Source organism: Fusarium musae, chromosome 12 (assembly GCF_019915245.1).
Source record: "Fusarium musae strain F31 chromosome 12, whole genome shotgun sequence".
Lineage (NCBI taxonomy): Eukaryota > Fungi > Ascomycota > Sordariomycetes > Hypocreales > Nectriaceae > Fusarium > Fusarium musae.
The window spans coordinates 682,566-695,348 of record NC_058398.1 but is presented as its reverse complement, the minus strand read 5'-3'; the positions used below and the strand labels follow the sequence as shown (position 1 = coordinate 695,348).

Genomic DNA, 12,783 nt, shown 5'->3' with positions numbered 1-12,783 from the left:
ACGCCAGACATCCACGCCAAACACACGCCCACAGACAGACAATCTACTCGAGGTCCAACATCCCCTTCCAAGCACCAACATCCTCCTCCCGCAGAGTGGCCAAACCATCAGGCCCATACTCCACCATCCCAAGGTACACATCGCACCGTTCCTTTTCCAACCTCAGGTCACGGACAGACTGTTCCAGGGTCGCTTTCTCAGCGCCCAACTTCACCAACTTCTCCTCAACACGCTTGAACTTTCTCTGCTCCTCCTGAGCAGACACCACCACTCCCTCAGCAGTTTTAGCATCCCGGGATGCTTTGTCGAGCTCGCTTCGAGCCGTTTCCAGGGCTTGGACATGGTAGGTTGGCGCATCGGGCAGCGCTAGTTCCTTGTACCCGTCCACGTATCGCTGGTGCTTGGTGACCAGGGCTGAGGCGGTTGTGAGAAGAGTTGAGGCCTCCTTGATGCTCTCCTGGAGCGCGCCGAAATCGACATTGGCGATTTGTCATTGCAGGTCAACGGCCCGGGGTTCGATCTCGTCCAGGAGTGTTTTTGCCTCATTGAGGCGATCCTCAGCAGCAGCCGACTTCTCTCTGAGGATGGAGATGTGCTCCGAGCGCACTAGCTCTTCGCGGTTCTACTATCATGTCAGCAATTGAATGGAATTGACGACAAATGGGTGGTGGCATACGGTGGTTGTGTCTGGGCTGGAAGAGGCCCTTGGCTCTGGGTTCTTGAATGAGCGCCGTTTGAGGCGCGAGGCTTCTGTGTCGTTGGCATAGCCAGGTCGCTTCTGAGGGTTTCCTAGTACAGTATTAGCATTTGAACATTCACGTATGCTTCTTGATAAGGGATAATACTTACGGCCGGGGGGATCTTCATGCTAGGAAGACTCTCTCTCATCTGCCCGAGAAGACAACCTCCTGCTACCACGGGTAGCCGATTTCTCACTCAGCCACCGATCGGCTTGAGTGCACGCCTCCTGGTTGAGGCCACCACACGACTCTGCATTATCCTTGAACCAAGCCACCACGTCGTCAACCGTGGTGTCAGCCTTTGTGCTGGCTGAGGAGATGATCTTGGCCAGGGACACCAAGACGTTCTTGCTCCAGCACCGAGGGACAGCATCGGCAAAGATTTGACTGGGCCACATGCCCGAAACAGCACGGATCTGCAGAGCGGTGGCGGGCGAGGAGCGGTAGAGAGCAGGAACCTCGATTTGAGGGGACGGGGAAGACATGGCGAAGGGAAGTTTGGTGTTGACGAGACGGGACGAAAAAAAGGGCAAGACAGGATGAAAACGGCGCGGGAGTTGGTATTCAACAAATTGAACCGAGGGCTTAAAAACGTCAGGAAACGCGCAGGGAAATCGAGAGGCTTATGACGGAGTTGAAGAGAGGCAAAACTTACAGACTTGCATGACGGCTGAGGTATACGTTGAGGGCAGTACAGATCAAAGGGGAAAGAGGTAGAAGCAGAGTTTTCAACCTACAGGAAACCTTCAATTAGCACTTGTAAAATGTAATTTGGAGATATTGGCCAATTTTCCATATATGAATCAATAAGTAGACTTATTTTTATCGTCATTAGAGGTCTTGTGGTTGAGTTCCTGGCGTCCTGATATCTCGGTAATGCTGGTGGTGGCAAGAGACTTGGGCCCTCAGACAACGGCTGCGAGCTTAAACACCAGGAACTCTACAAATGATGGGCTCGGACTCAAGTTCCTAACAGAATATGTTATCTGGCCCTTAGCGACAACTAAGAAAGTGCAAGCCAATTGATTCCATGCAGATGCGGCCTGCAATATCGCCCAGCAATGTGGGAGGTTGATGTGTTGGACTTATAGCGCTTGACTTTAGAGGATATCCACTAACCTGAGCGCTGGGGCAAGCTGATGACCGTTGATGCGTGTGAACCGGGATTACATCCAATAAGGAATATGGCCATTCAAAAAGAATTTGCATAGCCAGAGTGATTAAGCGACATAGGATTCAATTGTATAAGTATGTCACTTCAAGATTGAGTCGCTGGTGTGGACTCTTCATCGTGGCTGTCAAGCTGAACGAACGCCCACCAAGTTTAGCGTGTCAACCACCAAGCGGACGCCTCACATTCAATCACCAGGAACTCATCCATCAAGAGGCGACTGATGATACAAAATCTAAGAATATAATCAGAGTACACGAGCGACACAGGGATCAATTATAAAAGGATATCACTTGAAAATTGAATCATTAGGTGGAGACTGTTCAAAATGGTAATTGAGGTTCAGCTCGCCCCACGAAGTTGGCCGTACTTACTTACTACCAGAAGAATGGCTTACATAACCAGGAACTCAACAACACAGCTATAAATAACGTCAAAGAATGTATGGAAAGGATAAGGATACATAAGCGACACAGTATTCAATTGCAAGACAATTTATTCAAAGGCTGTGGCGATGGCGTGGACTCATCTCCATCCCGCCAACTTGGTCGAAGGCTCGTAGCACCAAAACTTTAGCGGCTTGACCGCTATGGCTCATGGGCCACTGACGTGAGATATTTTGGCATCTCCAGGAACGCAGCCAAAACGACACTAATGAATTGAAATGACATGCGCGAATGCTCTATATGACAGTGCCTTAAAGACTCCAAGGTTTCAATTGATTCAGTGCCAAGTTGGAGCGGTGGTGGACGCTCTTCATCAATTGGGATACAGCCACCAAGTTTTTTAGCCCCAGGTCGCCCACCACCTGGACAGCTGTTGTGTTCCGCCATCATCAGGAACACAGCCAAAATTATATTTACCATTGCAAACACTATACGTAAATGCTCTACATAGCTGTGCGACATAGATCTGAAAGTTTTAATTGATCCAGGGTAAAGTTGGAGTGGTGGCGGGCGGGCAGCTTTTATCAAGCAAGCATATCTTAAGACCATCCACTGTTGAGCCACGTGATATAACAGGCCGAGGAACAGAGTGATACGCAATTTCAACGGGATGGAAACCACAATAGAGTCCAGTGATAAAAAGAGCGGTATATAAATAATCTTCATATCCATGCGACATGCCCAGAATCAATAAAGCCACTTATACCTCTAATTGTAGAGAAGCTCCCAATTTGCTGACGTTACTGAGCCCACTCCAAGAGCCCAAATGGATGTCTACCCTACCATTGAGCAAGATCTTGTACCAGCAGGAAAACCCCAATAAAGCATAGATTGTTGGAGAATTATTATGCGAAAGTACTTAACTTCGTCATGCGACACCAACTCGCATTCTAACTAATTGATACCGTTTTTGAGTAATGCTTCTCAGTATGGTGGCAGGCCACTCACTGTAAATTGTGAGGCTTGGTAAGCCTGACCAGCGCGCACGATGAGAACGCATCTCCGATTGAACCACATCGTCGCGTCGATGATTGAAGACATTACAATAGATCGCAAAATTTCGAGCTCTTTGATGATGCTATTCACAGCTTGGTGCGACAACTGAGCATGGATTTCCTGGCAATGGCCGCATTGGTCCTGGAAGCGTCACACAATGTGACCAGAGCTTCAAAAGGAGGTTCAATTGAATCACGTTGTCGCACGAAAATGTGGCGACAAGTTCTGGAATCGTGTATCTTTACGCTTTTCTATGATAGTATATTTGAATCAGTGCGATTGCGGCTTGGCAGAATTCCTGCCAACAGCGCCGTTCCCAGAAGCGTTGCAAATCTGACCCAAAGCTCCGAAGGAATGTTGAATTGAGCTACGCCATCGCATCAAAATGTGAAGACCTACCCTGGAATCGCAAATTTTCGCACTTTGATCTATTTCTAAGTCAACGCGCACTGCTTTGCGGATTTCCCTGCCAACACCGGATGCGTCTCAAGATGCCCGTCATATCGATCGTCTACATGTTCCTCCAACCGATTATTTTCGAAGCCCTTCCACTGCTGTTTGATGAAAACAATATTAATGTATCAATTGAAACAAATTAACTCTATGCGTTTCTGATTTGGGATGACACTGTTTCTGTTGACGCTGGATTGCAGTAGGGTAGCTCTACCCGGATGCATGCATCCTTGGGGCGATATGGTTGAAGCGAAGAGAAGCTTGAGTCCCAACGCAAAGGTAAATAACTAAAACAGCAGAACTCTAAGTATAGTCCTTTGCCTCATTGGCATAATTGAGAGAATGCTATTTATTTATTTATTTTACTGTCCTGTCCTGGTTGTTTAACCCTGCCATTGCTGAAACGAGGCGCATGGATATGCACCGCCATCTGTGGCGTGCACCATCTAAAGAGACCACCATCTTTGCCGAGAATATGCCGCTTATCGATAAACATCACAAGCTTCGATCGGCCAGTATCGCTCACTGCTCGTGAGTTTCACCAAGATTGAACGAATAAGAGTAGCCTGAAAGTATCGGTCTTGTTAATCTGATAGACAGGGGTCCACTGAGTTAGTGTCATCAAAAAGACATCAAGAAACATTTCCCCGCAAGGGAGAGAGATATGTCGGTCCTCATATCTAGAACCCGATCAACCTGGTGGCTGAAGACTAACTTGGTCGAATTACCCGATAGGGCAGTTGCAGCCTAATGCGTAGATATGTTGATAGCAGCGCGGTCAGGCATGCGTTTAAGCTGTTTGGATGGTATCTTCAACCAATCATCGTTACCTCAACACGTAAAGTGGGTATCCGGACACAATCAAGAGAGTTACATCAGTGGGTTGCGATAGGGGCGTTCATCTTGATTGCGCCTGGTAAGTGTACAGTTGCCGCATGGTACCTCGGAACCGTTACAACGTCTGTTCCGCGTTGATCGAACTGAGTGTTTACAACTTGGATATAAAGCACCCTTTCGTAGCTCTCATCATTGACCTCGTCAAGCTCCAGCTCCATCCTCCATCCTCCAAGAACAACATCTGCCCACGCTGTATTATTTTACTCGCATCACCCTCAGAAGTATATCCCTAGCCATGGCCGAGAAGACGTCACAGCTAGCAGTTACTGAGACCAAACAGTCTCCTCTCCCTGGCAAGTTGGGCAGGGAGGAAACTGATAGTGAGAGCATTGCGGCCGGTGAGAATTCCAGTACCGACGAGTCCGAGTTATTCCTTCAGCAACATGGATTCACAACCGAGTATCTCAATGAACTCGTATTGGATAGCGAGAAGAATAAACGACTGGTGAAGAAAGTCGATATGGTGCTTTTGCCATTGATGGCCGGCACCTACGTCCTCCAGTTCATCGACAAACAAGCTCTCTCATACTCTGCCGTCTTCGACCTCCTAGATGATACCGGCACCACCCTCAAGCAGTACAGCTGGTTTGGTAGCATCTTCTACCTTGCCTATTTGGTTGCTGAATACCCATGGTCCTTCCTTGCGCAAAAGACTCTGATGGGCAAGGTCGTTGCTGGTTGCATTATTGCTTGGGGAAGTATAATGATGATCACTGCTGCTAGCAGCAACTTCGCTGGCCTCGCAGTATGCCGATTCTTCCTTGGCATATTCGAAGCTCCTATTACTCCAGTCTTCATGATGATCGTCGGCATGTGGTATACCCGGCAAGAGCAGCCTTTCCGCGCTGGCGTCTTTTACAGTTGCAACGGCATCGGCCTCATGCTTGGCGGACTCCTCAGCTTCGCCATTGGTCAAATTGAAGGTTTCAAGGTCTGGAAGGCCATCTTCATTATTTGTGGTGGCATCACAGTTCTTTTTGGGGGCCTTATGCTTTGGAAGCTGCCTGACAACATCTTGCGGGCCAAGGGCTTCAGCTTGGAGGAAAAAGCTCTGCTTATCGGTCGCGCCAGGCTGGCCAAGACTGGTGTGCTGAACCGCACTATCAAGTGTGCTCAGGTCTGGGAGTGTCTGATGGATCCTCAAATCTGGCTTCTGATCATCTTCGTCTTGGTCAACGAGGTAATCAATGGAGGTGTTTCCAATTTTGGCTCTTTGATCATCAAGGGTCTAGTTGACGATGCCCTTCTCAGCGTTGTTTTGGGAATTCCACAAGGTGCCTTTCAATGTTTCTGGATTCTTTCCGGAACCTGGCTGGCATCGAGGTACCAGAATATGCGGACTGTTATCATGGCTGTGTATAACATCCCTACAATGCTTGGCCTTTGTTTGATCTGGAAGCTTGACCGTGAGAGCCAGAAAATTGGACTTCTCTTCGGATACTACATGGTAACAGCATACGTGACTTCGCTCGTGTTGGCCCTGCAAATGCCATCTTCTAATCTCGGAGGCTACACAAAGCGCGTCACTGGTACCGCACTGGTATTTGCCGCTTACTGTGCCGGCAATGTTATCGGCCCACACGCTTTTCTTGCCCGCGAGGCTCCCATCTACCAAACTGGTGTTATTGTCATGCTAGCTTGTAGTGTGGCCCAGGTGGTGTTGGCTGCTATGTTGCGATACCTCCTGATCCTGAGGAACAGGAAGCGTGATCATGCTGCGACCGAGTCTGTTCAGGCGCCAGAGGATACAAGCGCCGATGTGACCGACTTCAATGTGAGTGCGCCAAAAACTACAGATTGCGGATGTTTCAACTAACCAAAGCAGAATCCCCATTTCAGATACGTTCTGTAAGAGGTAGAGGTCAATAGGACTCACGGGCCGGAGGGGCTGAATAAGTTTTGCGGCGGGGAATGCTTTGTAGCATGGAAAACAGATTTGAAGTACATGAATGTAGTTCTTTACAGTCAAAGACCGTCAGGAACTAGCTTTATTCCTTTTATATATTGTATGTTCGTGATTTGTGACTTTGGGACATAAGGTATATACGTAAGAGATCATGGGACATGTCATCTCGGAAAGCAAGTTGCAGAAAATTACAAATCATAGAACCCAACCGAGCCAATACAGAAGCTCTGACATAGTGGTATTCCTCTAATTTCTGTCTTTCGGAAGAAGCTATCAGCCACAAGACTCAACTGCGAATAAGTAGTTTTCCTCATTTAAGCCCGCTGCGAACGTGTTTAAGGTAGATCTAACTGTGCCTTTATCATAACGTTCCATACTTCAAGGCCCTTATCTAGATTTGCGTCCTCCATATTCTCAATTTTTCCCTCGGCCTTTAATTCTTTGATCATCCTCAATCCAGTAGCGCCCCAGGCTGGCTTATCCCCACACAAGTACTGATAGAATGGGTTGAGCCACTCGCTTACGAGGTCAAGATCAGCTTGCTCATATCCAGCCCGGCGTCCACAGGCCCACCAAATAGGGATATCAGAGGCATGACACATGCCAATACTAGGCTGGAGCCAGTTGTCAAGTGCCTTGGCACGCCATGAGATCCTGTACCTCAATACACGTACTTCAGGCATTGTCTTGAGCAATGAGGCGGTGAAGCCACGAATCGTAGCATGGACTTGACAGTCGCCGATGATGGTTGATCCGATGTCGGCCCACTCTTCCTTGTTGGCCCCTGTTGCGGGAAGAGTGTAGTACTGCAGAAGGGCTTTGGTCACCTTCTCTGGATAGTAGTTGCTCAGTTGCACCACAAGGCTATCGTAATCGGAAGCTGGGTTTACCATGCGGTAGAGAGTTGCTTCATCAGCGACCTCTCCTAGCATTACATCGACGCCTTGATTCGCTAGAAGATTTCCAAATTCTCCAGAGTTGATGTCAGCCAAGAAGCTAGCGTTGACAAAGTCTCCGTCTGTGCCAGCTCGAAAGGTATGTCGCTTCATACGATGGACGGCCTTGATCAGCGTTTCTGACGGTACCTGCCGCAAAGCATCAACTTTTCCTTGAGGAGAAAGGCTGATTGGAATGCCGCACTCTGTAAGTAGCTCATCTACCTGGGCTTCGAGTGCAGGAGAAGACACATCGTTCGGCTGAACTCCAACCACATTCGAGTATAAGTAGACTCTTTTGATCAATCGATCGGTCTTGTTTGGACGTCTGACGTCGTAGTTCAGTTGGAAGATAGATGAATATGCACCTGCAGATAGACCCCCTAGAGAAATATTCTCAGGGTTTCCGCCAAACTCAGTGATGTTCGCATATGTCCACTCGAGGGCGGCACGCTGGTCCCAAAAGCCATAGTTTCCTGGGGCGTGGGCCGCGCAGTCTTGTTGGAGGCCAGAGAAAGACATGAAGCCGAAAAGATTAAGTCGATAAGCAGGAGCCACAATAATGCGAGGGAATTCCTGCATGAGATAGATTGGATCATGCATGTTCATGTGGTTCGCATCACCGACTTGAAGCCAGCCACCGTCTGTCCCAAATAGTCAGAAAAGGAATCGATCAAGGCCATGTAAACGTGAACTTACGGATGTAGAACTGGACTGGCCAGCCGCCTGGCGGTGGGCTCTGAGCAGGCACCCAGATGTTAACGTATAGGCAATCCTCGTCGAAGACGGTTTCTGGCTCTGGAGCGCGATCAGGGTTCAGCACCTCTGCCGCTCCATGTTTGTAATGAGGCTGGGGGCAGACGGGGGGAAACCTCGTGTAGTCGCCCGCAAGGCCATTTGAATCGTCGTATGAAAAGTCTGTCGGGAGCTTTTCTGGGCGACGCCACCTCCGATCACCAGTTGGTGGCAGAGCGTATGGAACACGGGTAAACCGATAATAAGCAGGCTTTTGTGTGACATTGTCAATCCTTTGGATGCCTTTAAGCCTTCCCTTGCTCGTATTGTGCACGATTGGCTTATCAGTTGATAGCGTTGCGCCCATTGTAAAGATTGCTGCTGGCGATGTTGTGAGGAGCAGGGTTGTTCCATTTAAGGCTGGAGAGAAGTATCGTTTTGATGGTTACTCGGAATATGTATTCCGAATCGGAAATATACCATCTCGGTAAGAACTACTGAATCAAGATGTTGAGTAGAAGTGTTCGCGGCGGTTTGCGCCCTTTAGCGATAATGGTGCATGCACCTCGTACAGATAGCGGTCGGCTCCTACTTCTACAATCCGAGCGACCTCCACCATGTGACCTTTACAACGCAACTCTGAACCATACACCCACTGCATTTTCTCTCGCGGAACCTGACATTCTCTCAAGATTACCGCATGCAGCAAGGCTGCTGAACAAGCCTTTAGAATATTTATCCATTTTCACACTTGGCGTCCATGGTCAGATCATCCTACGTGTCTCATTACCCCGCCTTGCTCAGTCCTCATTGAGTAACGTTGATCTAGCTCAATGCTAAGGGAAATAGAACGTACAGTTATACTTAGTTAATAGCGAAAGTAAGACGTTCTTGTATCAAGCCATTGTGGTTATGCATCTGGATCGCTCACAATCAACCAGTGACCTTGATAAACTCCCACAAGGTGCCCCCATCATCGTCTCGAAACAAGCCATTTCCATCCTCCTTCGCAGAAACCTGTCTCTGCTTCCAAAAGTCTAAGCTTTGGATCTGGTACACACCACCCTCCATATGACGCAGAGTAAAATCCTCCCAACCTTTGTGATGGTAGACTTTGGCGTAGAAATCCCACCAAAAGTCATGCCCGAGGAAGGTCCCCGCAGCAACATTTTTGAAGCCTCTAAAGCCGTTTCTCTCGCTGCATTGCCACTGTGCCTGTTCTGAAATGTGGCTTTGAGGTTTTTCCAGATCCATCGGTTCGAGGCGTAAATAGCCATTGTGGCACGAGAGGACGCGGCTACGGGATACATCGTAGATCAGATATTTGCCGTCGTGATGAGGATCGCATTTACGAGTGAGACTGAAAGAACCGTTTGAAGCACCGGCAATATCTGTTGAAGTAGCCGTGTATATTGGAGTGTCTATTCCACCCTTTGAGGAATCAAGCCAGAGCTCAACGGGATCGGCTTCGGAAAGGGTGCGAGGTGTCATCACCCCAAGGCTCGATACAGTGCTTGACATCGATGCTAAGGACTCGTAGCCTCAGCTCGAGACAACGATCCAGACGATACAAACAAGCGACAGAAGGTTCAGTAGCCGAGATTTGACTCGAGGCGTTGTTACATGAATGAATGGAAATAGACCATTATTACCCCGCTCTTTGTTTTTTTATTGTTGGTTGTGTATCTGGCCCCCAAAATGTGATTCATGAGCGCTAGCAGTACGATTCAGATTGGCCAACTGCTGTATCTCAATTCGTCTCACTGATACCCAATCACATCTAGCGATTTTCAGCGCATGTCAGTTTGCATTTCATCTCACCATACTGTAACAACAACCATTTAGCAAAGCAAAAGAACATGATAAGTTAAGTCTAAGTGGTCAGGCCAGTTACACTTCATATCCCATGGTCGGAACCTTAATAAGCTCCTACTTGCTGTATAAAGGACTGTTAAAACTCCGCTGCGTTGCTTGCTTTTCATCCGTGCCTAGGCAACCTTAGATTCGCTCAGTGTTCTGCCGAAGAACTACCTCATGTTTCTATACTTACTCCCAAAAGTGCACAGGTGTCAGGTCGGAAATATTGGGCATTAAAAGTCGCCAGATAATGTGCAATAGTTGTCCCCCTCCCCCCAACAAGAGAGTAGAGGCAACTAGCTGGAATTGACTCCCCACAAACTGCCAACCGGTGCATCATTTTGTCGTTTCTAATACGACAATCCAGCTATAGCTTGGGAACAGACTTATGTACTATTTTCGATCACTGAAGCAATAATTTAGATTACCTTTACTACGATCGAATTGGCGGAATCTATGACGTAAACTTCATGATGTCCCTAGGTTGCCCGACTGTGTAATCTATCTGATTAAGCCCGTGTTGATAGTACCCTCGTAACCACAACACGGATCGGCAATGCTGTATCTCCGTTCATAACACACTAAACCCCGTTCTCTGAGTCAGTGCACCACTTACTACAACGAAGATATCATTCGGTTAAAAGGTTTACCCACACTCTGATTCTGTTCTATGTTACGATTGTAGGAATGTAGAAATATAATGGCTTTTCATACTATCAGTTATTTATTCCAGGAGCATATGGCTAGTCAGCCATGATACTCTGACCACCGTCTGCGGTAATCCTCTTTCTGATGCGTACTTTGATTGTACTACTTCCAAGCTGAATCAACGATGGTATAGAATTGGACGCTCCCGCAGCTTCAATGTCGATCAGCGCATTCGGGCAGAACAGGAGTGCTTCACCTGTTCCTAGACCGACGATATAAGAGAACAGATCTTCATCCTTGATTTTCAAGAGCGAGAAAAAACCTAACGCCTCATTCTCCTTCTTGGTGTTTGTGCTGTTTACCAGATCTTGACCACGGATTTTCATTTCAGCCTCAGAGACTAAATAGACTCCTGCCAAGTGTCGCCTCAAAGTGGCGAACCATGTTGGTGATGTGAAGCGGTGGACAATTACAGTGGAGCATAAATCGAGGAGCTTTGGAGATATAGTGGGTTCTTGAGTGGAAAGGATAACTCTGGTGCCCAAATGGCGCTGTAGACGGATGACCGAAAGCAGGGACTCTGTCAGTGTTTGGCTGTCGGAACTGTCTCTCATGTACTTGTGTGCTTCATCCAAAGCAACGATGCGTCCAATGGTCGGTTCTCGTTCGAGAAATAAACTAAGACAAATGTTAAAGAGCGAACATGCCGTCTCAGCCGTGACACAAGGGCATGAGAGATCGACAATCGTGAGTTCTCCAGCCTGGCGTTTCTAAAATTAGTCACACCCTCGGTCACAAGAGGAAAAGGGCTTACAATCAAGTCCCATTTTACGCCCTGAGCAGGAGTGTTTCCCTTTCCCTTCGGCTTCGCTTTCAGTCTGGAAGCGGGACCATTCGCCAAAGTTTGTTCTGTGACCATAAAACTTTCCAAGGTCTCTAGACGTTGTTGCAATGGCAGTAGCTGCCCTTCTGTTAAGGACTCTTTACTGATAGCTGTCTTGAAAGCTTTATAGTCGAAGGCTGAGTTCGTCTGTTGCTGGACGATACGCATATCGCGTAGGATGCGACTAACAACGTGAAGATACAGCGGTATTCCACCACCCTGAATTGAGCTGACAGCCATCAAATCTAGCATCCTTTTTGTGTTCAAGTCCGATTGGCTAATCCGCAGCTCCTCTACTACCACTCTGGTAAGGTGCTGATAGATGCGCTGCATGGGTCAGCTACTAGCCTTTTATGTATACGGAGAAAGGGTTCACCTTTATATGAATGATATTAGACGGAGCACATAGTACTCGAACCTTCACATTCGTATTGCTGGCTATATACGCCGCTTCGCAGGGCATTCCGCCTGTATCTGAGACGAACGTATCGTAGTGAAACACAAGGCCTGCCAAGGGATGGGGAAGTTGATTTGCCTCGGACGAAATTAAGCAATTCTCCAATATAGTACTCAGTGTATGACTTTTTCCTGATCCTTGGCTGCCGCAGATAAATGTACTGACAGGAGCGGCCACGTTGTAGAATAACCGAGATCTGAGTTGTTCAACACTGCTAGCCGACCGGGAAGAGGATTCCCCAAAGTTTGAAATGTTGGAAGCCAGGAGTCCGTATTGAGCTGGACGCTCGACTTTGGGGAGCCTTGCCCAAATATCGTGCGTGAAAAGCGGAACGGACTTCATTGTGCTTGCCATTTCAACCTCATGATCGAGCAACTTCAAATGAGGGTGTGGAGGCTGTGAAACAACAGACTCAGCGGAGGAACCCATGATTGTGCAATGTAGGGGTGATTTGGTAGAATTGTGGAAATATTTAGCATTCTATGAGCAAAAAGGTCACCACTTGTTATCCAGCGGCCGTTCTTATAGCTTTATGGAACCTAAAAATATGGTCGGCCTCCTGCAGCCCTTTTTTTCAGCCACCTACGCGCCTACCATGGATAAACATCGAATCATAAAGCTCAAACTTCTCAACCCAAGAGGGCCGATAATTCAAAAGG

At 47.9% G+C, this 12,783-nt stretch overlaps 3 protein-coding genes across 3 annotated transcripts; 1 reads left to right on the top strand and 2 right to left on the bottom strand.

The window, feature by feature from the left end:
• Positions 1–43: 43 nt before the first annotated feature.
• Positions 44–1,225, bottom strand: J7337_013959 (uncharacterized protein; the record flags this gene model as incomplete). The annotated part of the gene is made up of 3 exons (XM_044831434.1): positions 44–414; positions 677–789; positions 879–1,225. The coding sequence occupies 3 exons, from the start codon at positions 1,223–1,225 to the stop codon at positions 44–46; spliced, it is 831 nt and encodes a 276-aa protein (XP_044673820.1).
• Positions 1,226–4,938: 3,713 nt separating this feature from the next.
• On the top strand, positions 4,939–6,519 carry J7337_013958 (uncharacterized protein; the record flags this gene model as incomplete). Its single annotated transcript, XM_044831433.1, has 1 exon — positions 4,939–6,519. One exon carries the CDS (start codon positions 4,939–4,941, stop codon positions 6,517–6,519), a length of 1,581 nt encoding a protein of 526 aa, XP_044673819.1.
• A 425-nt stretch (positions 6,520–6,944) lies between these two features.
• On the bottom strand, positions 6,945–8,646 carry J7337_013957 (uncharacterized protein; the record flags this gene model as incomplete). The annotated part of the gene is made up of 2 exons (XM_044831432.1): positions 6,945–8,188; positions 8,244–8,646. 2 exons carry the CDS (start codon positions 8,644–8,646, stop codon positions 6,945–6,947), a joined length of 1,647 nt encoding a protein of 548 aa, XP_044673818.1.
• Between the last annotated feature and the right edge of the window lie 4,137 nt (positions 8,647–12,783).